General features: G+C 50.1%; 1 protein-coding gene across 1 annotated transcript; it reads right to left on the reverse strand.

Annotated features, from left to right (window-relative positions):
- Positions 1–5,059: 5,059 nt before the first annotated feature.
- Positions 5,060–19,352, reverse strand: ABCG4 (ATP binding cassette subfamily G member 4). The gene is made up of 13 exons (XM_064268954.1): positions 19,026–19,352; positions 14,724–14,841; positions 12,430–12,562; positions 12,241–12,291; positions 11,898–12,043; positions 10,412–10,535; positions 10,169–10,283; positions 9,863–10,002; positions 8,681–8,779; positions 8,090–8,446; positions 5,912–6,070; positions 5,635–5,753; positions 5,060–5,412 (listed from the first exon to the last, which is right to left on the reverse strand). The coding sequence occupies exons 1-13, from the start codon at positions 19,264–19,266 to the stop codon at positions 5,187–5,189; spliced, it is 2,028 nt and encodes a 675-aa protein (XP_064125024.1). The 5' UTR covers positions 19,267–19,352; the 3' UTR covers positions 5,060–5,186.
- Between the last annotated feature and the right edge of the window lie 5,573 nt (positions 19,353–24,925).

The raw sequence follows: 24,925 nt of genomic DNA on the forward strand, positions 1-24,925 counted from the left end.
TCCTGCCCGCCTCCACCGCCGGCGCGGAGCCTTGCCAGCCCTGGCATCCGGCCCGGGCAGCGGGCACCACAGCGGACAAGCCTAGGCACAGGGACCACGGAGTCCTGGGAGGAGGGGGACAGCGCGAGGGAGGGCGGGTGTCCCGGGAGAGGAGGGCCGGAGCAGGGGCCCCTCCCTCCTTCCCGCCCCCCGCTGCGGGCTCAGCACCCAATCCCGGCGGGCCCCGCCGCTCCTACTGCCCTCTGCAGTTGACTAAGCGCCAAACCAACCAACCAGCCAGTCACATCCAATTTCCTCGTTAACGACCTCCCGGGCAGGGCTTGCTGCCACCCCATTTTACTTATGAAGAAACTGAAGCTCAGGAAGTTCCATAGACTCCCCCAGGTTGACCCAATTAGGAAGTGGAAGAGCTGAAACAGAATCTAGGACCTGCCTTATCTTACCTCACCCTTGGGCGTTCCTGAGGCACGGGCCCCCGGGCGTCCTTTCCTAAGTCCATCTTTACCTCCTCAGCCTACCTCCCATCAGAGACTCAAGTTGAGGGCACTCTTGGGTCCTTAGTTCAGTACCTGGCTCTCTTCAAACCCCAAGCCTCTGTGAACGGCCTCTGGTCATTTTGGTCAAAGAAGGAGAAAAAATGGAGGCTAAGGGACAGTTCCCACCCCAACCTGCTCTTCCTGCCTGGCACCCAGTCATGGCCTAGCCTCAGGGCTTCTGGGTCCTTAAGGCTCCCACCCTCATCCTTGCACTTCCAGAATGGGCACACCCAGGAGCCACCCACCACCCACAGCTGGAGCACACGTCCGCAAGCAAGCGTAGGTGTGTATTATGCACCCAGCAGAGATGCCCAATAGGGAAATCAGAGAGGCTCCCCAGGGCGGGGCTGGGAGGGGGGCTGTCAACACGAATAGTTCAATTGTCCGTTTAAATATTCATTCATTCACTGGCTGTGTGCTACTCAGCTAGTACTGAGCACCCCACCCCCGTGTGCCAGGCCCAGCACTAAGCTCTGGGGCTGCCAACCCCAATAGGTATGCAAAGGCCAGACCACAGCGTCTCCCCTTCAGTGGAACTATCCCAGGGGTTTTGAAGGGAGGTGATTTTGAACGGAATCCTAAAAATAAGTCAGGGAGGGGTAAGGAAGAGCATTCTAGGCAGCACAGACAATGGGCATATTTGCATTGTTCCTCCACCATTAACATAAACTCTGCCCCCTAAGTTTCCTACCTGATCTTTTGAGTTGCCGTTGTCAATTTGATATCATATAAATAGTTCTTAAAAGAACACATTGATTAAGGCAGACATTGTTTACTAGTTAAGCTAAACTAATAAACTATTATTTGGTTTTAAGACTTCAGGGGATATTTTTTATTTCAGGTTTCAGGTTTAAAAATCATCTCGGGGCAAGTTTCAGGGGTTCATCCAGCCTCCGTGGCTCCAGAAAGTCTGAATTTCATGAGAATTTGAAATTCTGTTCTGCATTTTCTCCTTTTGATCAGGATTCTTCTATAGAACCTTTGATCAAAATGTTCTGTAATGGTAGCCAGACACCATCCAGTTCTTCTGGTCTCATGGAAAAGAAGGCAGTTGTTCGTCATTCCACCTCTTTTTAAAGTGGAAGCGTCAGACATCACGTAATATCGGCAGCACCCACTGCACATATGACCATACGTAGTATGTCACCCACAAAACACACCATGCCAGTCCCAGGCACAGACATGTATGGCAGATGGGCCCTGGCTACAGCTACTGGACACAGCTCAAAACAACTCCTTCCCTTATCCTCCCCCCACTTCCCTGTGGGTTTCACAGTCAGGTAAGCTATATGATAATATATAATTAGACTGGGCTGTCAAAGACCAGAGGACTGTGAGTCATGCGCTGGCATGTCCTCTGTTGTTTGTTGCTTTAGGAGCCGTAGCATGGAAAACTATCCTGGTCATCTCTGCCCTCCAGCACCCGCACAGGCCCTGACACACTGAAGGTGGCTGTGTTAAAGACGGTGATCTCCGAATCCAGGAAGGTCAGTATTCAGGGAGAGTGGGACAATTTCATAACAGATGTGCACGCACGCCCCAACTCAGCAGGTTACATGGATTGGTGGGAGAAACACCAGGCCAAAGGGAGTGGGTGGTTTATGGTGGCAAGAACACGGTATCTTGAGAGCTTGTTCAAGTCATTCTCCAACCCTTGGGTTTCTTTTCTGTAAAAGGAGAAATGGTAATAATCCTAGCAGCCTTGTAACATTTCTGTGGGAATAAAAGAGCTTTATTCACAGATAAGTGAGCCACTCTATGAACATTCTCTGTGCCTGAATGGCCCTGGCTGGCTCTGGAATGGTGGCTCGCCTTATTCAGCTCTCTAGGGAACTTATAAATGTAGGAATTGATAAATAATTGACACTTGCAGAAATAATGGCTCACCTTATTCAGCTCTCTAGGGAACTTATAAATGTAGGAATTGATAAATAATTAACACTTTTAGGAATATTTGCATTTTAAAAGAGAAAGATTTAGAACAATGCATTTTAAGAGAGACTATAGAATGGTGGGATTTCGTGCTCTCTGACTTATGAGGAGCTATTCACGGGCATTGCTTCAGGGCGAAGGCAGCACCCAGAATCCCCCCTAAAGCTAACTAGAATTCCAGAACCTAGAACGGGGACTTCTTCTGACTTCCACTTCCCATAAGAAACAAAGTCAGTCCATCTCCAGGCGAGCACCCAACCAGTCATAGATTGCATCCTCACCTAGCATGGGGCACTTAGCTCTGCAAGCAGCACAGCTAGGGTGTTCCAGGCAAGGTTGGTGCCAGTTTGACACACACATCTGGCAGGATTGATGTCAGTCCCTTCCTTCAGTCCCCAAGCTTCAGGCCCAGAAGAGAGGAGTGTGAGACCATGTGCTCTTCTTGAGTCATCCTATCACCAGCTCCCAAGCACCTCTGGACACTTGCCTACTCCAAACCACGGGCCACCAGGCCATCTGCAGTTCTGGAGGCCGATGGCTCAGCCCTGCTTAAGTGTGACCAGGAGGGAGAGAAGATGGGGAAAAAAACGGGAAAAGTTGGGTGAGCTTAATGAGGCCCCTCCCACTCCCTCTCATCTTCCTTTATGACCACTAACCGCTGCCACCCCCATCATAGGCACAACCAGGACTCAGTGAGCCTTGAAGAGAGTCACATATCACTGAGACATAAACACACCCATGCCGCAAGCCCAGGGTACCCAGATGCAGCTTACACTGCCGTCATGACCAAGTGTCATTTTGACCTACGCAAAGAATGAGGAGTCTAGAAGCAGAAGACCTGGTTTCCAGGCCTGGTCCCTCCTCTACTAGCTGAAGGTCTTTGGGCAAGTCATTTAACTGACATCTCACTTCTCTCATCTATAAAATGGGTTGTCATGAGGGATAGTGCAGGGTTGGCATGGGACGCCCTTGAAGGGTTGGCATGGGTTGCCCTTGAGATAATGAACATGAAGCACTTACAAGTTGCAAAGCATGATACACATATTTCATAAGACACATATTCAACTAGCTCAGTATATACCTACCACTGACTCTCTGAAGTTGACAGATACCTTACCAAGTGCTCTGAAGACCCTCTCACGGCTCATCGTACTGGGGGAAGTGCACACATATTGATATACTACATACTGTATAAATATAGGTTTTATTAATAATGGGTAAAATCCCACAAATACAACTGGCATCTCTGTGTAAGGGAAGAATCCGTGGCAGGGTGAGGGAAGGTAGAGGGGTATGTGTACAGGAATAAGGGGAGAAAAGAGCCCTGGGGAAATCAGAAGTAGAATGAGCCTGGATCCCACCAGGAAAGACAGACATGCTCTAGGTGTGTCTGCCACCCTGGTGCCCAGGGCATATTGCTCTGATGTCCTGGGGCCACCTTGGCTAGAGGGGGTGGGGAGGCATGGAGTTTCAATGAGCAGCAAAGAGGCTGGGGAAGGAGTGAGGGGGTGAGAATGCCAGCCTAGCGCACGAGAGGAGGGCCATGGGGTGGTGGTGGCCTAGGCCAACTGACACCCATGACTGTGCTTGTGTTGGGTCCTGAACTCCAGGGAGCTAGTGCCCTGTGCCACCCCTGGCTTGGGAGGGAGGGAAGACTGGGGAGTAGACACCTGCAGATCCCAGAGACACCCTGGGCAGCGCCAGCCTTATCCTTAGAGACTCCAGTGTGGGGCCCCTCCAGGAAGAGGCTGGCATTGCCTTCCCCCAGCACTCCCACCACCTTGCACCATCATTCTTCCTTTGAGCTGCAAGGGATGGCCACTGAAGGTATAGCTGAGATTGCATTTTCGCAAGTAAGTGTCTGTAACCGGGAGAGGGAGGGAGCATTGCAGACATTGCCTCAGGAGCAGCCAGGAAGGAGCGCTGGGTCTCGCCCCCCCTCACCCTGCCCCCAGAATAAAGTGCATCCGCCAGTTCTGGTGGCAGGTGGAAGAAAAACACAGATAATATTGCAGAGGTGCCACCAGGCCCTATCTCCCATCAAAGGAGACGGAAAGGGGAGACAGGATCATCCCATGGCCCCAGGCCTGTCAGATCCCTAGGTCTGAGAGGGGGGACCAAGACAGAAAACCCAGCTTCTGTCCCAGCAGATTGTCCAAATCAGCCAGGGTCTGGGGGTGGGGACAAGGTGAGGAGGAGGAAGAGACTTCCAGAGTCCTTTCCTGCTCCATGCCAACATCCATAATGGGACTTCTGGGAGACTCCAGCAGGGCCCAGCCCTGGAACCCCAACCTTATAGCAGCCCAGTTTACAAACACTTGTGTGGTGGGGGTCCCCAGAGGGGCCGCTTTGGTCAGTTGTAAGTAGGGCCTGGAGAGCCCGGAGCTCCCAGGCACACAACAGAGGAGGGTGCCAAGGGCAGGAAGAGGGTGGCAGCCTCCTCATGGTCTTCGCATGCAGGCGTTGGAGAGAAGAGGGAGGGAGCTACAAACCGCATCGACTTGGGAAAAACTCCAGTGTACTTGGGGAGGCTGGAGCCCCAACCCCAGGGCCAGGGCTGGGAGCTCAGCCTGCTAGTCAGTCTTTGGAGGAGCCGAGGGAGGGAAGGGTGGCTGCACCAGCAACCAGTGCCCAAGTCTACAAGGTTAAAACAGTCCCAAAGGGCTGAGGCTGGGGGCTTCCTGCTGCGGGGCAGGGGCGCAAGCCAGGCGCAAGGCTCTATCTCTCAGACTTGACCCGGTAACGGAGCACGAGGTATGCCAGCAGCCGTAGGGCCAGGAAGAAGATGCCCAAGACCACGAAGTCCATGTAGAGCTTTGCATCCTCCACATCTAGAGCTCGGAGGATGCTCTGCGGCTCCCGGAATGGGCAGCGTTCCTCTGAGCACATCAGGTCTCCTCGCTCCATGCCATAGATTGTCAGGATCACTCCCTCAAAGCCATACCTACATATGCAGGGGCATCAGAGCAAGATACAGACCACAGGGATCCCCTTCCTGGGAAACTGTGAGAGCCCAGCTGTAGCGCTCTTGTTCCTGGGGGCGGACAAGGGTACCCTCCGCAAAGTATAGTAGGGCAGGCGCCAGATTTTGTACAGCTCAGGAAGACCTGGGTGTGGCCCCCTGCGGGGAGGAGCAGGGGCAGATGGTGAGGGAAGGGGTGCTGACCTGACGTAGGAGAGGTAGGAGCTCCATTGAAGGTAAGTGGGGATGGTCTTGAAAGAGACAAAGAAGCCGGAAAACAAGAGGACAGGGATAGCGGTAACCGGCCCCACAAATGTGGCTACCTGGGGAGAGTGGAGGAAGACCCAGCTGTCACCAGGGTGACCAGCACAGACCCAGGACTAGAGTGACCCTAGTGTTTCCCTGCAGGTTCATCCCTCCCCTTATGGCCAGCTCCTCCATCCTGCTGTGAGACCCCATCCCCTCTCAGGGCCCCTCCCACCTGTAGAGAATTGGAGGCAGCTCCGATCAGCAGCCCCAGAGACTGGGCCACCAAGGCGGTTGCTGTGGCCAGGGCTGAGAAGAGCAGGAAGCGGCTGGTCTCGGCTGGCTGGCCCGTCATCCAGTACACGATGCTGCAGTACACTGCTGGGCATACCACCTGGGGAGCAGGCACAGGGCTGGGCATGGACTAGCTGGAGGACAGCTAGAAGGGCATGGTGGCCAAGACCCTCCACCCTATCCGCCCAGGCAGGAACCTCTAGAACACCGATTCCCAGAGCGTACCTCCCTCCACACACTGCTTCGTGCCATCACCCCAGACTGACACATGTCCCCTTCCTCCCTGACTACATGGACCTTCTTCATGTTTTAGTCCCGCCTCTTCCATTAGGTCCACTCTGACTAGTTCTTAGGCACAGTGACTTTTTCCTCTAAGCTCATTTCCATCCGTACCGGCTGATTCCTTATGCTGTTAATTCATTAACTCTATATATGAGGGTGCTGGGCTCACCCTATGAGACTATCACTGTATGGAGGGCAAGGACTAACTGCATCCACGACATACAGTTGTGCATGTTGTTCCCCAACCAAGAGGCGACTAGAGGCTGAGATCCAGCTCGTGCTCTGCTCACCAGGCCATGCGCCCTGGCACAGTGAAGCATCCACCCTGAGGAAGGAGTACTAATTCTTCTAATTTGCACAAAGGTACCCTACAGATTAGCGGTAGCCCTCGTGCTTATAAATAGGTAGTTGTGGTAATAACAACAAAAAATTAATATTCTAAGATAAAACTATTGGTCTCTATTCATCTGGACCAAAAGAGAAAGAAGAAAATCCAAGAATCAGAGAAGGAATCAGATGACAGGACTAATTGTCTCCATGAACCATGGCCTCCTCTACCTTGAGACCAGAAGAACTAGATGGTGCCCAGCTCCCACTATCGAACATTCTCATCAGAGTCACAACAGATGAATCCTAACAGAAAGGGAGAAAAACGTGGAACAGAACTCAAATTCTCAAAGAATCTAGACTTATTGGACCCACTGAGACTGAAGGAATCCCTGAGACTATTGCGCTGAGATACTCTTTACACCCTGAGCCAAAGCTATTCCCTGAAGCCACCTTTTAACTAAATAGCAGGTTAGCTCAAAAAAGTAAAGAATGTACTCTTAAGTACTGCACTTTTTAAAAAAATTATGTATATGAGATCAAAGGGACAACAACTACTCTAAAGCATAGAGAAGGTTGGTGGAAATGAGACTAGGTTAATGGGAATGGAACAACTAGAGCGGAGATAGTGAGAATGATGAAACGATGTGAATGTAAGCAATGTCACTGAACATTATGTGAATGGGAACCTGTTTTGCTGCGTATAAACCAAAAACCAAACCCAGTGCCGTGGAGTCGATTCTGACTCATAGTGACCCTGTACTTTCACCAAAAACACAACAAAATATTTAAAAACAAAAGAAGCTAATATTTAGTATGTGCCAGGAGTCCCTGGGTTGTGCAAATGGTTAAACGCATTTGGCTACTAACAGTGGAGGTTCAAGTCCACCCAGAGTCACCTTGGAAGAAAGTTCTGGCAATCTACTTCCAAAAATCAGCCACTGAAAAGCACAGTTCTGCTCTGACACACATAGGGTTGCCATGAGTTGAAATCAACTCGATGGCAGCTGGTTTTTGGCTAGTATGTGCCAAGCACTATCTTAAGTATTTGGCATGTATTAACTTAGTTAATCCGAACAGCCAATGCTACGGCAGGTGCTAGCATCCCATTTTATAGATGGGTGCACTGAAGCACAGACAGATGAGGTGGCCTGTCCAAGGTCTCACAACTAGCATTTAGTAGTGAGGTTCCAGAGCCTACACTGGTACTGCCTTTAATGAGGTTTACGGAGTCATTTGTGGGATTATTACTTTCATCATTTTCTGTCTGTCATTTATTGTTTCCACTAGATCGCAAGTTCCACAAGTCAAGACTGTGTCAGCCTTCTTCATTGCTTTTATCCCCAGTGCCTGGCATAGAACCTAGGACATGATAGGTACCCACCACCTATTGACTAAGTGAGGAGAAGTAAAGGAAAAGATGGAAGGTAACAGCATTGGGGGAACCAAGGGCGAGTAGACAGAGCAAGACAAGATGGAAGCAGTGGGTAAATGGGAAGAAGAGGCTCACCTGAAAGGGCACATCAGCCATAGTCTTGGCCAGGTAGTATGCTTTGAGGCTGTACCAGTAGTTGAGGTGCTCCCTCATGAAGACCGCCATCTCTAAGGGAACTGAGGAGACAGACAGATTTAGGCAGCGCTGCTGCCCGACACCTTGGCCCCAACCCTGTGCCCCATGCCCAGGGCAGCTCAGCTCACAGGTGAGCACAGTTGGCATGAGGGCAGCGAACATGAGGAACAGCATGGAGAAGAAGAGGCAGCCGGTGTTGTTGAAGACCTTGCTGGCATCGTCACCAATGTGCAGGTAGAGGAGGCCAATGAGCACACCGATCACCACATGGGACATGAACCGCAGGTGGGTCAGGACCTGTGGGAGGGGGGCGCCACCATGGGGTCGGAGAGGGGGACAGGCAGGGTGAGCCATATCCAGGGTGGGTAGGCTGCAGGGCAGGCCATCCTGGAGGAGGAACTCGGAGCTGCCCTCACAGACTCATATACCTCAATAGGGGGCCACTGGAAGAGGGACCCCACTCCCATCCCATCTGCTAGGATCCGAGGCCCCAGAAGACCAGGCCTCCTCTCTCCCAACTTGATGCCTCACCGTGTCCCTGAGGATGGACAAGAAGGTCCTCTTGAAGAGGATGCAGAACTGCGTGAGAGTGCTGGTGGCAAAGGTGTGGCTTTCAATGGGATCCACTTCCTGGGTGAGAGGAAACAGGATCAGGTGAGCCTACCCACCACCATTGCCTACCCAGCTAGCGAATGGGAAAACCCCTGAGCCCTTCCCCAGGGCAGGGGTCTTTCAGGTGGACAGAAGGAGTATTCTCCACCATTGAGTTCTGTACCTGGAAGCTGTATTCGGGGGTGTGAATCAGAGTGAGATTCAGAGAAAAATACACCGAGGGGGTAAAGCCTTGGAAGGGAGGAGGAAAGGGAGTCAAGGACACCAATCGGTCACTTCTATTCTTTAATCCATTGAAAAATATTTACCCTAAGGTTACAATTTCTTTATGTCCCCAGTTTCACAATAATATTATTTAATAATGCTAATATTGACAACAATAGCAACAACTAGCCCTCCCAGTTTTCAAGGGTTACAGTATCTCATTTACGGACGAGAACCAGAACTGAACAAACACCTGCTGTACCAGGTCCAGTGCTAAGAGCTTGGCATGATATCTAATCAGTCCTCCCCATAACCCTGTGAGGTAAGTATCCTCACCTCCAGGTTAGAGAGGAGAGTAAGCCACATGGGCCCTGAGGCTAGAGATGAAGTCTGTCTTTCGTACTACACAAGCAATGTGCTAGTACTGAGAACACACTATAGATGCTCAATAAGAATTTGCTGACCATATAAATGAATGGAAAACTGGGCTCAAAAAGGTTAGGTAACTTGCCCAAGGTCACATAGCTGTTAATAGTAGGTCTACTCCAAGTCCAAGCCCTGGTAGCACAATGGTTAAGGGTTTGGCTACCAACAGAAAGGTTGGCAGTGCTAGCCCACCCAGCAACTCTGCAGGAGAAAGACCTAGCAATCTGCTTCCGTAAAGATTATAGCCTAGAAGGCCCTATAAGGCAATTCTACTCTGTCACATGGGTTGGCTAAGAGTCTGAATCAACTTGATGGCACCCAACAACAACAACAACATTCCAAGTCCTGTGCTGTTCTTAGTACCCAATGGTTGCGATACCTCTGGGAGCAGCCTCTTTGCCAGGGCCATTTTCCGTGGTACCTTCTCCCTTCCCCCACTCTGCCCTCTCTGCCCTCTCTACCCCTACTCACCTGAGAGCAAGGGGGGCAGGTGGGGGGGACCTCATTCTTCTCAGGGCTGCTCTTCTCAGCCATGGCACAGAGCCCATTCTGCACAGCCCTGAACAGCATGGGGTTCAAGTCTCCATACTCGCCAGAGGCCACCTCAATGACTGGGGGACACAGAGGCGAGTGCTCAGCAAAGATCCACCCTCACTTCCCAGGGGCAAGCTAACCCCTCCTTGGATATGTAGGGAAGGCAAGTGACAGTGAGATCTCTGCCCCCAGGTTTGGCCCACCGCCACCATATCCCAGCCCCTCCCTTAGGTCCCTACTCACTAAAGTCAGCAGGGTTGTGGTAGGTGGGGCAGTGCAAGCCCTGCCCCTTCAGATAGGGAATCAAGTTGGTGACCATGCCCTTGAAGATGCACTGACCCTGGCTCAGGATGTAGAGCTGAGGTGGAAAGAAAAAGCTGAGGAAAACATGACCAGCGTACAAGGCGAAGCCCCACCAGTACCTCTATGACCCCATTCCCTCTCCCTACCTCAGGCCAATCTTCTTTGAGTCCTGGAGGTACTCACCTTGTCAAACATCTCAAAGAGCTTGGCACTGGGCTGGTGGATGGTGCAGATGATGGTACGGCCTCCCTGGGCCAGGGACTTCATGAGGGACACCACTTGGAAACAGGAGGCGCTATCCAGACCACTGTCCAGAGAGAGGCCACCAGGGAGCTGGGTGAGGGGGGTGGGTGGGGCCAAGAGAAGGGGCTGCTTAGGGTGGGACAGCTGCTGTAAAGGGCATGGAGCTGGCAGGAAGGGGTCACTCTGGCCACCTTCATATTGTGTACACCCTGAAGGGTTCAGGCATTTTGAGGCCAGGAAGCCCAGAGAACTGTTCACTTTGGGAAGCATATACTGAGCACCTGCAGTATGCCAGGCACTGGGATTATGGTGGCGAAGGTCTGGAAGGAGAAACAGACAAGTGCACAGATCGATTTAGACCATGTGGAAAATGCTGTAGAAATACAGGATGAGGAAGAGGGTGAGGCTTTAACTCTGTACGAGGGTGTTGGAGGGGAGTCAGAGGTTTCCTGAGTGAGCCTGGAAGAAGTAAAAGTTAAGCCAGGTGATAAGGGTGATGGTTGAATAATGGAATGATCATAATTAATGTCACTGAACTATATATATGAAGATTGTTGAAATGCCCAATGTTTTGTTACCTATATATTTACCCAAAAAACCCAGTGCTGTCAAGTCGATTCCGACTATATATTTACTACAATTAAAAAAAAAAAAAAAAAAAAGATGCTGAAGAAAAAAAAAAATGAGTTAAGCCAGGTGAAGGTAGAAGGGGAGGTTCATGGTGAAGGGCATTCCCGGCAGAAGACACAGCACGTGCAAAGCTTAGAGGCATGAAACACATGGTTTGACCAGGGAATTTTAAGCAACTCATTATTATTAGAGCATAAAATGCAAGACAGGATGAAGGAAGACCCGAGGCTGGAAAAGTAAGTTGGGAACAAGACCTTGTAGGTCATCTGACTTTATTCTGAGGGCAAACGATTGCGTGTTTTTAAGCAGGTAATTAAATTTTGCCAGATTTGTCTTTTAGAATGATCACTCTGGCTCAAGTGTAGGGGAAGGATCGGCTGGGAGAGACAGGAGGTAAGGAGACAGGAGTCTGTTGCAGAAATGCAGGCAAGAGCTGATGATGTCCTGAGCTGAAATGCTGGCTCTGAGGACAGGGGCAGGGGCAAATCCAAGAGCTATCTAAAGGAGGTAGAATCAAAGGCCTCATTGACTGATTGGCTGTCCGGGGGAGAAGGGGAAGAAGGCATCAATGAGGACAACTGGATTTCTGCCTGGGTGAAGGATGGGGCTGTTCATAGCAACAGGATACCCCAGATAGGGCAGGACTGGCAGGGATGGAAATGAGGAACTAGGCTTTATCTTGGCCCCGGGGGCTGCAAACAGAGGCTCTGGTCTGCAGCAGCAATGGCAAAGATGCAGCCTCCAGCCCCAGGCTAGGGGAGGGAGGAATTCTGGTGGGAGAAGCGAGGAGAACTACCTGGTGGGCTCGTCAAAGAACATGACAGGTGGGTTGTTGACCAGCTCCAGAGCGATGGCCAGGCGCTTCCTCTGCCCGCCGGAGAGCAGGGCTGTCCTCGTGTGGGAGCAGGACATCAGGCCCAGTGCCGTCAGGATCTCTGTTACCTGGCCAGCCCCCCCACCCACCCCAGATCAGCTTCATAGTCTCTGCTTCCTCTGGGCATGGCCCAATTTAAAACAGCATCTCCCTTAAGTCCACTGTCCCAGCCTTGGCGACCACTCTCCCACCCTCCAACTTGGGGCCCCAGAACTCAGTAGCACCAAAAGGGGAAGCTGTCCCATTCCCTCCCCTCCACACTTACCAGCTCCTTCTTCACCTCTTGCTTCTCACTCAGCTTCAGGTTAGCAGAGACCTGGAGCCCAGAGAGTAGGCTAGTCAGGTATGTGTGGAAGGGGGCCCTGCCTTGACCCCTTGGCCAATGAGGAGGATGAGGACAGCAGATAGCAGATTAAGGGTGGGTGGGAAGAGAAGATGGCCATCTAGCCCTCACCATCATGGCTTCCAACACTGTTAGGTGTGGCAGCAGCATGTCATCCTGCATGATGTAACAGGACATTTTGCGGAAGGTCCTCAGCTCCCGTGGCCTCCCATTGACCAGGATCTGCCCCTTCATGCCAGACTCCCTGCAGGAGCAATGGTGAGAATGAGCATTGGCCACACCTACTTTAGGATCCCTGTCATGGATTGAATTATGTCCCCCCAAAAACGTGTGTATTTACTTGGTTAGGCCATGATTCCCAGTATTCTATGGTTGTCTTCCATTTTGTGATTATAATTTTATGTTAGGAGGATTAGGGTGGGTTTGTAACACCACCCTTACTCAGGTCACCTCCCTGATCCGATGTAAAGGGAGTTTCCCTGGGGTGTGGCCTGCACCACCTTTTATCTCTCAAAAGATGAAAGAGAAGCAAGCAGAGAGTAGGGGAACCTCATACCACCAAGAAAGCAGCAGAGCACATCCTTTGGACCTGAGGTTCCTCCACTGAGATGCTCTCAGACCAAGGGAAGACTGAAGACAAGGACCTTCCTCCAGAGCCAACAGAAAGAGAAAGTTTTCTCCTGGAGCTGACACCCTGAATTTGGACTTTTAGCCTACTTTACTGTGAGAAAATAAACTTCTGTTAGTTAAAGCCATCCACTTGTGGTGTTTCTGTGATAGCAGCACTAGATGACTAAGATAGAATTTGGTACCGAGAGTGGGGTGCTTCTCTAACAGACACCTAAAATGTGGAAGTGGTTTTGAAACTGTGAATGGGTAAAGGAGTAACATTGACAGAGAGCCAGCAGCAGCAGAGAACCTGCAGCGGCAGAGAAGCAGCAGCGACAGACAACCAGTAGCAGCAGAACCAGGAGGCCAGCACCAGACAGCACTGGAGCCGACCCACAGTTGAGAGAGCTGAGTGCCTGTGCGCAGGAGGCTTCCTGGTGGAGTGGCGTGCTTCCAGGCACTTGTCGATGGAGTTAGGCTTGCTGACCCACGGAACCAGAGAGCTGAGTTCCTGTGCACAGGAGGCTTCATGGCAGACTGGGGTGCCTCCAGGCACTTGTTGGTAGAACTACAGAGCTTTGGAACACTTGCCCCAGTAGGGCAGGTGCGGGCATGTGGCCCAAGGAGCTGAGAGGCCAAGAAACCAGGAAGCAGAAGCTGAAGAGACAAGGAATGCAAGAAGCCGAGCTGCCTCAGTCTCAAAAGGTATGGCCAGGACCTCTGGTGTTTCTACGGGTGGAGTTGCCACTCAGATTGACTAGGAGAATTTTGCACCTAAAGCCGAGGGAGCAGAGTTGCTGTCCCAGTGAGCCTGGAAGGCAGAGCTGAAGCCCAGGACCAAGGGGCTTGCACTCAGAATCTAGAGAGTGTGGCTAATACCTATCTGGAGGGCAGGTCTATTGTGTAAATGGTCTCAGAGAACAAAGGATTATTTCCAAAGCCTTGAGGGCTAAAGTAATCAGTTCTGCTGACTTGCTTGGTGACTGTTATCCCTTCTTTTCCTCCAATTTCTCCTATTTGTAATGGAAATGTCTAGCTTGTGCCTGTTCTGCCATTGTACCTTTGGAAGCAGATAACTTGTATTTTAGATTTCACAGATGAAGCAGAATTTTTGGATTTTGGACTTGGAGTTAAGACTTTTGCTATGATATGATGGGGTGAATATGTTTTGCATGTTGCAAGAATGTGATTTTTTAGGGGCCAAGGGGTGGAATGTCATGGATTGAATTATGTCCCCCCAAAAACGTGTGTATTTACTTGGTTAGGCCATGATTCCCAGTATTCTGTGGTTGTCTTCCATTTTGTGATTATAATTTTATGTGAAGAGGATTAGGGTGAGATTATAACACTACCCTTACTCAGGTCACCTCCCTGATCCGATGTAAAGGGAGTTTTCCTGGGATGTGGCCTGTACCACCTTTTATCTCTCAAGAGATAAAAGGAAAGGGAAGTAAGCAGAGAGTGGGGGAACCTCATACCACCAAGAAAGCAGCAGAGCACATCCTTTGGACCTGAGGTTCCTCCACTGAGATGCTCTCAGACCAAGGGAAGACTGAAGACAAGGACCTTCCTCCAGAGCCAACAGAAAGAGAAAGTTTTCTCCTGGAGCTGACACCCTGAATTTGGACTTTTAGCCTACTTTACTGTGAGAAAATAAATTTCTGTTTGTTAAAGCCATCCACTTGTGATATTTCTGTTATAGCAGCACTAGATGACTAAGACAAGCCTTTACCTGCTCCCCAGGAGATCCTTCTTCCTGGGCCCCATCCCCCATCCCACCCTACCCTTCTCCTCACCTGTACCCTGCCAAGATGTTCATGAACGTGGACTTGCCAGCCCCCGAGGGGCCCATGATGCCAATCAGCTCCCGGCGGCAGAATTTGCCCGATAGGCACTTGAGGAGGGTCTTATAACCTGCAGTGCGTGGGGAAGGAACTTCTGGTCAGGGCTATAGTGAACAGAGGTGACCCAAAACTCTTAGCAGCAGCTATGGCCATCAGTGAAATAGGCAATCCCTACCCAATAGGCCCAGCAGTACCCCACATCCTCTCATCCTATTCCTCTAAAAATGACCACCACTAATGTCAAAGTATTAGAGGCAACAATCCTCTCCTGAAGGCCATAGAAAAACCCACATAACTCATAGATGGGTGTGGAGACCAGATCACGATTATAGAAGACCCTGGTCTCTCCCATAAACACGGTAGCCACTCTCGCACCCCCGCCAGGAAGACTGATCAGGCTGACTCTCCCGAGCTCTCATACCGCTTTTCATATGCCTGCTTGTTTGTGTTCCTCACCTGATGTGCCTGTCACTCACCTCCTCTCCCCCAGCCTCTTAGTCAATGAGTTCCTTGGGGGCAGGGTCTAGTCTCACTCAACTTTTCACCTCAGCAGACTGGCATGTAGTAGATGCTCAGTAAGTGTTTGTTCTATGAATGTATGTTCTCAGAGTTTCTGCCTCATTCTGAAAAAAGCCTTCTTGCTTTGTGCTCTCTGCCCACTGGGCTTGTCTCTCCAGCCCCTAACATGGCCCCCAAAAATCTCACCTTTCATTCATTCATTGGGAGGTGGCATATGCATTAAGAGTACTGATATGAAGTCAGGTGGGTCTGGGTTCAAATCCTGGCTCCACACTTACCAGCTATGTGACCTCAGGCAAGTTCCTTAACCTCTCTGAGCTTCAGGTCCCTTATCTGTAAAATGAGGATGATAGTACCTATCTCATAGGGTTGTTGTAAAGATTCAATGAGATGATGTATATAAAGCATACGACACAGTGCTTGGCACACAGAGTGCATTGAAAGTGGCATTTTATTACTAATTACATTTGACAGATGCTTACTGATATTCGCTATATGCCTATATGCCAAGCTCTGTACCAGATACCTGGACAAAAAAAAATGAAGACACAGTTTCTGAGTTCTTATACCCAGAAGGTCATGGTCTAGGCAAGGAAGATGAACAAGAAAACATCTAGGACCTGAGGAAAAATAAAATATGGGTATAAAATATGGGTTATACAAATAACATGCTATAAGAATGCAAAAAATGGAATCAATAGTGGAGGGGGGAAGGCAGAGGGAAAGTCTGGAATGGCTTCATGGAAGAGGGAGCATTTGAGCTAAGTCTTGAAGGATGAGCAGGATTTCAAAAGGCAGAGGCCCCTCCAGGCTTTGGGGGAAAAGCCCTGCTGCTGTGCAAGTGTATATATAGTGCAACCTAGAGAACAGAGGGCACAGACCAGCTGGAGTTACCTGGTGAGATATGGGGATGGAGAGAAAGGATGAGGCCAGTGAGGAGCGCCTTGAATGCTGTGCTTGCAGACCTGCCTCATGTGGGGAGGAGACACTAATCCCCTCATCCTAACACTCTCCCTTCTATACCCTCCTCCAATCCCCACAGAACCCAATTCCCTCCCTACTCTACCTCATTAGTGGAGACAGTGAAGGGATGCCATCTTTAACCTCCCTTCAGAGCGCCCAGGACTGGGCACTGGATCCAATATATATATAGCTGTGTTCTATAGGTACAAGGTCCACTGTTGCCTCCTGATCACACCAAGTACCTAGATGGCACTTTACAGTTTACAAATCTCATTACCTCAGTTGTTCCTGTAACAATATAGGTGAGGCAACTGGGACCCAGGAATATCCAGTGACTCATCCAAGGTCACACAGCAAGTTCTTTACAGGAAGAGGGAGCACATAGGTTCCAACCCTCTGCCTCAGTCATCATTACCATCAATCAGAAAGATGCCTGGTTGTATACTCCAGCATATTCTTTTCAGAGCCACTCATGGGAAGGGATTCTTTTGCAGGGGAAGAAATTGGCAATGATGAACCTTCCCCTCATTTAATCACAGCCAAACACTGGATCAAACACGGATGCCTAATAGAAATATCACCTTACATTTGCCTTTCTCAAGGCACTTTCACAGATATTATCTCAGCTGAGCTTCATAACAAGCCTGTACAGTGGGTATTTTGATCATCCCTGTTTACAGATGAGGAAAGTAAGGCCAAGAGAGGGTAAGCAGGCTGCCCAAAGTCACACAGCTTATCAGTGGCTAGGAACCCAAGTCTCCAGACTCCTGCTGTACCATAAGTGCTCAGCCTGGAAGGGAGCCTGCCAAGCCTTCAGGCTGAAGACACCAGTCCAGGAACAAACCACTTAGACTTTTCACCCCAGAAAGAGCAAGTTATCTCCTTTCTCTAAAGCAAAGACTCTTAACCAAATGTCTGCGGCCCCAAAGGAGATCAGGGGGTCCAGCAACTTCTGGAAATGATGTGCAAAGCGTCAGGTATGGGTGTGCAATCTTCTGGGGAGAGGACTGTGGTTTCTGGCAGATTCTCAAAGGAGTCCATGACTCCAGGAAAGTTTAAGAGCCGTTGCTATAAAGTAAAAGTTGAAGGTCCTCTCTTTGCCTCCTGCAGAAGGAGACGAAGCAACACATCCATCATTCTATACCAGTACTATAATCGAAAGGTCACAAGGTCGAGGTTCTAGTCCTGCCTCAGTCAGTAACTCTGCAATTTTGTCAAGTCACTTAATCTTTCAGGGCCTCAGTTTCCTCATCTGTAAAAGAAAGATAAGAATGTCTCCTCCCAAGGACTTAATAGGTTTACTGTGAATATTAAATGAGATAATAATAATTAATAGAAAAGTATTTTGAAAAAATGAGAAATGCCACATATATAGGGTCATTATGAGTTGGAATTGACTCAACAGCAATTGAGTTTGCGGTGGCAAATCCTTACAGAGGAAAAGAAATCTCTCTCTCCATGCCCCTTGCCCTGTTTGCTCTCTGCCTGCCCTTAATTGCTTTCTGTCTTCTAGAAAAGGGGAGAGGGATTCAAGGGCAAAGAGAAGTCAGAAAGGTAAGGACAGAGGGCAGAGAAAGGGGCTAGCAAAAAGGGACAGTAGAGTGGAATGGGGCTGGCAAGATCAAAAGGAAAGAGCAGGTCATAGGTGTCAACCTGTGGCCATTGAGTTGAAGAAACCAGAGAGCTGGCCCACCTAGCACATTTCTTTTTTATCTTCATTTCTCCTTAAAACTGTGAGGAAATGAGAAGGCTAAGGAAATAATAGCTACCAAGTCATTTTGCACAGAGCTGGTCTTAGGGCCGAGAGAGACTGCTTAGGGCTACAGCACTGTGCAGGGAGCCCGGGTGCCTCAGTTTCCATTGGCTCAAGCCCCGGGACTTCTGAGCCCCTCATCAGAGTGAGGGTGGGGAGTGGAAGACAGCTCTTGTTCAGTCCCTTCCTGAAGCACCCACAAACCTTAAATCTCGGAGAACAATGTCCCAGCTCCACCCCTGGCCCACACCCAGGCTCTGGGAAGCAAATACAGCTTCCCCATCCCTGCTCAAGCTGTTCAAGGCAAGGAATGCAGGAGATGGTCAGGTTCAGGGGAACACAGCCAGTGGCCCTACCCAGACTTGTCCTGATTGGGAGGACAGGGAGGTGTGCCAGCATTCTTAACTAAGAGAGGAAAAAGAACAATGCATGGAGAGCCAGGAAACCTGGCTTCTGGTCCCAGCTCTACCGCTTATTACCTGTGTGACACTGGTCAAGTTACTCAACTTCCCTGGGCCTCAGTTTCCTTATTGGTAACATGGGATGATCTCCATCCTGCCAAACCTCCACCCTGCCTGCTTCAAAGGACTGTGGCAAGAATGAAGTAAGATGACAGGAATGAGAACACCTTCAAAAAATTAACAGTGTTCTTTAGGTAGACCAGATAGAACTCCCCTCCCTGAAGATACAGCCCCTCCCACCACTTTCTTATCCCAGCCCTCAAAGGCAGAGATCCTGTGTAAAATAATAAAGGGAAATTCACCAAGAACCAGAGGTCACAGAGCCTGTTTAGAAGAGGAAAGCTTCAATGACCAGTTGAACCCCGTGCCCCACAGTGCTGGCCCCTCAGCTGTGGGGGCGCAGCGACTCCGGCACCTCCACTGCCTCCACAGAGAGGGAGGGTCTGAGGCACACATTTCAGTGTCCCGCAGGGCCCACTGATGTGCGACTTGCAAAAAAGGGGCCACCCTCGCCTCAAGTTCCAGGAGAGGCAACCCAGCGGTTCCCCAGTTCCCTACCCCGTTTGCGCCAGCAAGGCCCCTCCCGCACGGAGTAGGACAGCTCCACGAACTCGATGTCCACGGCGGAGCGCTTGGGTAGGTGGGAGAAGCGCTGGGCTTCGGTGATGTGATTCTCCACCTTCTTCAGGTGCGTGGTCAGCACAGGGGGCTCCGCCCCGTCCTCCAGCACCACAGCCATGGCCACAGCCCCCGGCCCTAGTCCACAGCCCACAGCCTCCAGCGCCTTCTCTGCCATCATGCCGCCGGCCTGCTTGGAGAGGGCCTGCTCAGTTCAGGGCACATCCCGAGCCCTGCTCTAAGCGCCTTTGCTTTCTAATGCTGCCCACCCACCCTCATTCCCCGCCTCCTTCTCAGGCCAGATCCACGGTTGTCAGCACCCCATTCCCCGCGGCCTGGGCATCACTGCCCAAGTCCCATTCCCGGTGCAGCCATGCTCAGTCCCGACGTCTGCTCGGCCCCGCGCAGCCCCGGCCCAACCCCAGCCCAGCTCCAGCCCGGTCCTTTAAAGCCCTCGCCCGCTCCCTCCGCCCCGCACTGGCTCTAATCTCCTTACCCCGCAGGCCAGCAGACCCTGGGGACTGGATGGCTGAGTGGGTGAGTGCGATGGGCCAGCCGGCGGAGGCTGCCCGCTAGGAGGTCAGGATAACAGCGTGAGAGCAGGACGGACGAGGGGAAGGCGGAGGAAGGGGAGGCTCTGGGCCTCCCGCTGCGTCCAGCTCACCATCCTTGGGAGCGACGCCTTGGCCGGTCCCTCCCGCCGGCGCTCCTGGGCCCGCGCGCCCTGGGCTCTCCGCAAAGACAGGAGCATCCAAACCCCCTTCTCAGCTAAGCATCCCCATGGCAGGCTGAAACCCCTATCTCCCGCATGCTAGTCACCTTGACGCGCCCCCGGGCCGGTGCGGGGCCGAGCTGCTGAACGCTGCCACAGGCTGGGGATGGAGGCGCCCAGCTCTTCTCACCTGCCTGGGGCTGCGGCACCGGCGTCCCGGCTCCTCGTCCCCGCGGCCCGGGCCGGGGCGGGGCCAGGGCGGGGCGGGCGGAGGGGAGGGCCCCGGCCAGGAGTCAGAAGGGATGACAAGGTTGGGGAGAGGCAGTTGGGCGCGCTCCCCGACTCTGCTTGGCTGCGCACACCGGGCTTCCCGAGCCCGGTCCTCGGCGCCGTGTCCTCCCGAGCCCGCCGGACGACTGCGCTCTCGTCCAAGCCGCCGCTCGCAGGTCCCGCTGCTCTTAAAGGGCCCGCGCCCCCGCGCCGTCACGAGGGGCGAGGATGGCAAAGAGGGGAGCGGCGCCCGCGACGCGGGGGCTAGAGGGGACTCAGTTGTGGATCCCGGGGTGGGGGCTGGCGGCAAAGGACTGACTGGGGGTGGGGTGGGGAGCAGTGAGGAGAGGAGAGCTGGAGTTATTCAGTGCGGAGGGTTCCCTAGATTACATCCTAGACAATGGTGGCGGTGGTGGGGAATTGGGGTGCGAATTCCTTCACTCTCAAGGGAATGCGGAGCTGTCCGCCTGTCTGCCCTCACCCCACCCCCGAGTCAATTTCCCTCAGTTCTGGCCCTTCCGCTCGCTCCGGCCTCCCCCCAGGTTAAAAAAAAAAAAAAAAGCTTTGAAAGCAAGGTCTTGGGACATTCTCCCCCTCCCCCCATGTACACCTTTTTCCTCAATCCCGGTTTTCATTTATCTTTAAGGACCAAGAGACTACTTAAGAAGGGAAAAAGGGGAGCAGCTTTGGGAGAGCTTGCAGGCAGCTCCAAGATTAAACTGGTATTCAGAGCTCAGCCTGACCTGACCCTGTCATTGTTGTCCTTGCTGCTGTTAGGTGCCCTCCAGTTGGTTCCGACTCATAGTGACCCTATGTGCAGCAGAACAAAACAAACACTGCCGAGTCCCGTGCCATCTCACAATCTTTGTTATATTTGAGCCCATTGTTGCAGCCAGTGTGTCAATCTATCTCTTTGAAGGTCTTCCTCTTTTGCACTGACACTGCTTTACCAAGCATGTTGTTTTTCTCCAGGGATTGGTCCCTCCTGATAAGATGTACTGAGTACACACTTTAAAGCCTTTCTACCCTCCCTTCTAATAGCATTCAAGCTGTAGTTCTTCCAAGACAGGTTTGTTCGTTCTTCCGGCAGTCCATGGTATATTCAATATTCTTTGCCAACACCATAATTCAAAAGCATCAATTCTTCTTTGGTCTTCCTAATTCATTGTCTGGCTTTCGCATGCATATGAGGCAACTGAAAGGACCATGGCTCGAGTCAGGTGCACCTTAGTTCTCAAAGTGACATCAGAATCTGACTGTAGAAACCTTTATTCTTCCAGCCCAGTTGGGGCCTTTGAGACAGGCAATGCCACAACCAATGTCACAAAATGATTTGTGTATACATTTTTGAATGAGAAACTACCTTGCACTATAAACTTTCACCTAAAGCACAATAAAATTATTAAAAAAAAAAAAGACAGGCACTGTCTTTCTCACTCTTATGAAATGACAAAAATAGGTAAATATAATATAGAGACTAATGTTCATTGGTGGATAACACGGATGGGAGGAAGTATTACCTAGGTAGTAGTCACTTCTTGCTTATGGTGATAGGAAAGGTGGTGCTGAAAGAGGGTGAAATTTGCACAGCTTGACTAATATAATTGACGTCAATAAGCTGTACATAAGAAAAAAAGATGAACTGGCAAATGCTAGGTGTTATGGATTGAATTGTGTCCCCAGAAAATATGTATTGTAATTCCTAACCTCTATGCCTTTGGTCCACCACTTCTCTGTCAGTTTGTCTCACTGTGGGGGCTTGCATGTTGCTGTTTTTTTTATGCCTTTGGTCCACCACTCCTCTGTCAGTTTGTCTCACTGTGGGGGCTTGCATATTGCTGTTTTTTTTATGCCTTTGGTCCACCACTCCTCTGTCAGTTTGTCTCACTGTGGGGGCTTGCATGTTGCTGTGATGCTGGAAGCTATGTCACTGATATTTCATATACCAGCAGGGTCACCCATGGTGGACAGGTTTCAGTGGAGCTTCCAGCCCAATACAGACTAGGAAGAAGGACCTAGCAGTCTACTTCTGAAAAAATTGGCTGGTGAAAACCTTATGAATAGCAGCAGAACATTGTCTAAGACAGTGCTGGAAGAAGAGCCCCTCAGGCGGGAAGGCACTCGACATATGACTGGGGAAGAGCTGTCTCCTCAAAGTAGCAAACAAACAAACAAAAAAAAAACCAAACCCACTGCCATCGAGTCGATTCCGACTCATAGCGACCCTATAGGACAGAGTAGAACTGCCCCATAGAATTTCCAAGGAGCACCTGGTGGATTCCAACTGCCGACCTCTCGGTTAGAAAGTAGAGTCAGCCTTAATGACATGGATGGAGTCAAGCTTTCGGGACCTTCATCTGCTGATGTGGCAAGACTCAAAATGAGAAGAAACAGCTGCAAGCACCCATTAATAATAGGAGCATGGAATGTAAGAAGTATGAATCTAGGAAAATTGGAAGTCATTAAAAACAAAATGTAACATATAAACATCAATATCCTAGTTGTTAGTGAGCTGAAATGCACTGGTATTGGCTATTTTGAATCGGACAATCATATGGTATACTATGCCGGGAATGACAAATCGAAGAGGAATGGCACTGCATTCATTGTCATAATGAACCTTTCAATATCTATCCTGACGTACAACACTATCAATAATAGGATAGTATCCATACACCTAAAGGAAGACCTGCTAATACGACTATCATTCAAATTTATGCACAAACCGTTAATGCCAAAGATGAGGAAATTGAAGATTTTTACCAACTTCTGTGGTCCGAAATTGATCAATCATGCAATCAAGATGCATTGATAGTTACTGGTGATTGGAATGTGAAAATTGGAAACAAAGAAGGATCAGTAGTTGGAAAATATGGACTTGGTGGTAGAAACAATGCTGGAGATCACATGATAGAATTTTGCAAGACCAATGACTTCTTCATTGCAAATACCTTTTTTCAACAACATAAAAGTCGACTATACAAGTGGACCTCATCAGATGGAATACTCAAGAATCAAATCAACTACGTCTGTGGAAAGAGACTGTGGAGAACCTCAATATCATCAGTCAGAACAAGGCCAAGGGCTGATTGTGGGACAATCAATCAATTGCTCATATGCAAGTTCAAGCTGAAGGTGAAGAAAATTAGAGCAAGTCCATGAGAGCCAGAGTATAACTTTGAGTATATCTCACCTGAATTTAGAGGTCATCTCAAGAGTAGATTTGATGCACTGAACACTTATGATCGAAGATCAGACAAGTTGTGGAAGATCAGACGAGCTGTGGAATGACATCAAGGACATTATGCATGAAGAAAGCAAAAGGTCGTTAAAAAAAAACAGAATGAAAGACCACAATGGATGTCAGAAGAGACTCTGAAACTTGCTCTTGAATCTAATACAGCTAAAAGGACAGGAAAAGAAGAAATGATGAAGTAAAAGAGCTGAACAGAAGATTTCAAAGGGTGGCTAGAGAAGAGAAAGTAAAGTATCTAATGAAATGTGCTAAGACATGGAGTTAGAAAACCAAAAGGGAAGAAGAAAACACCCGGCATTTCTCAAGCTGAAAGAACTGAAGAGAAAATTCAAGCCTCGAGTTGCAATACTAAAGGATTCTGTGGACAAAATACTGAATGACAGAGGAAGCATCAAAAGAAGATGGAAGGGATATACAGAGTCACTGTACCAAAAAGAATTGATCGATGTTCAACCATTTCAGGAGGTATCATATGATCAAGAACCGATGGTACTGAAGGAAGAAGTCCAAGCTGCACTGAAGGCATTGGCAAAAAACAAGGCTCCAGGAGTTGACAGAATACCAACTGAGATGTTTCAACAAACGGATGCAGTGTTGGAGGTACTCACCCATCTATGCCTAAAAATTTGGAAGACAGCTACCTGGCCAACTGACTGGAAGAGATCCATATTTGTGCCCATTCCAAAGAAAGGAGGTGCAACAGAATGCAGAAATTATCAAACAATATCATTAATATCACAGGAAGTGAAATTTTGCTAAAGGTAATTCAAAAGCAGTTGCAGCAGTACACCAACAGGAACTGCCAAAAATTCAAATCGGATTCAGCAGAGGACGTGGAATGAGGGATATCTTTGCTGATGTCAGATGGATCATGGCTGAAAGCAGAGAATACCAGAAAGCTGTTTAGCTGTGTTTCATTGACTATGCAAAGACCACACACAGGCTCACACACAATGCCGTGCCAGTTCATACGCATTTGCGTTCTCACCCTCACTCACTTCCAATGTAGGTCCCCGAGCACCCTGGGACTTTCCCCTGCTCTACCCCCTTCTTAGGTAATTCTTCTTGGCCCCTGCTGGCCCCAGCCTCTGTGTCTTCAAGGGGTTAGTAGGTTAGCCAATCAAGATATGAGACACATGACCTGAGTGTTTAAGCTCCCACCTGTCACCCAGCAGAGAAGAGTGGGAGGGAAGGCTGCTGCCGCTGCTGCCACCCTGAGGCTTCTTCTTACCGCACAGTCTGAGGTTACTAGTAGTCAAGGTTCTCCCCCGCAGCCCCCTACCTTGGCCTCTCCACAGTCTTAGTGGCTGGCAGCCCCTGCAGGACGTCTACAGCTCCCATCCTGTCACTGTGAGGTTTATCTGGGTTTGGGATTCAGCCTTCCCTACCTTTCGCCCAACTCCATGCCCCACATCACCACCATTCCTCAGGACCAACCTTCCCATTCTCCCAGAATGAAGATGGACCTTCCATTCTCCAATGCTATACTACAGACTCCTCCAACCCACCAACAGTTGCATTCATCAAGCAACTACTATGTACCAAGCATTATCTCATTTAATTCTCACAATAGCTCTATAAGGCAGGTTTTTATTATCTCCT

The sequence above is a fragment of the Loxodonta africana genome, chromosome 15, assembly GCF_030014295.1.
Source record: "Loxodonta africana isolate mLoxAfr1 chromosome 15, mLoxAfr1.hap2, whole genome shotgun sequence".
In the NCBI taxonomy this organism is placed as follows: domain Eukaryota; kingdom Metazoa; phylum Chordata; class Mammalia; order Proboscidea; family Elephantidae; genus Loxodonta; species Loxodonta africana.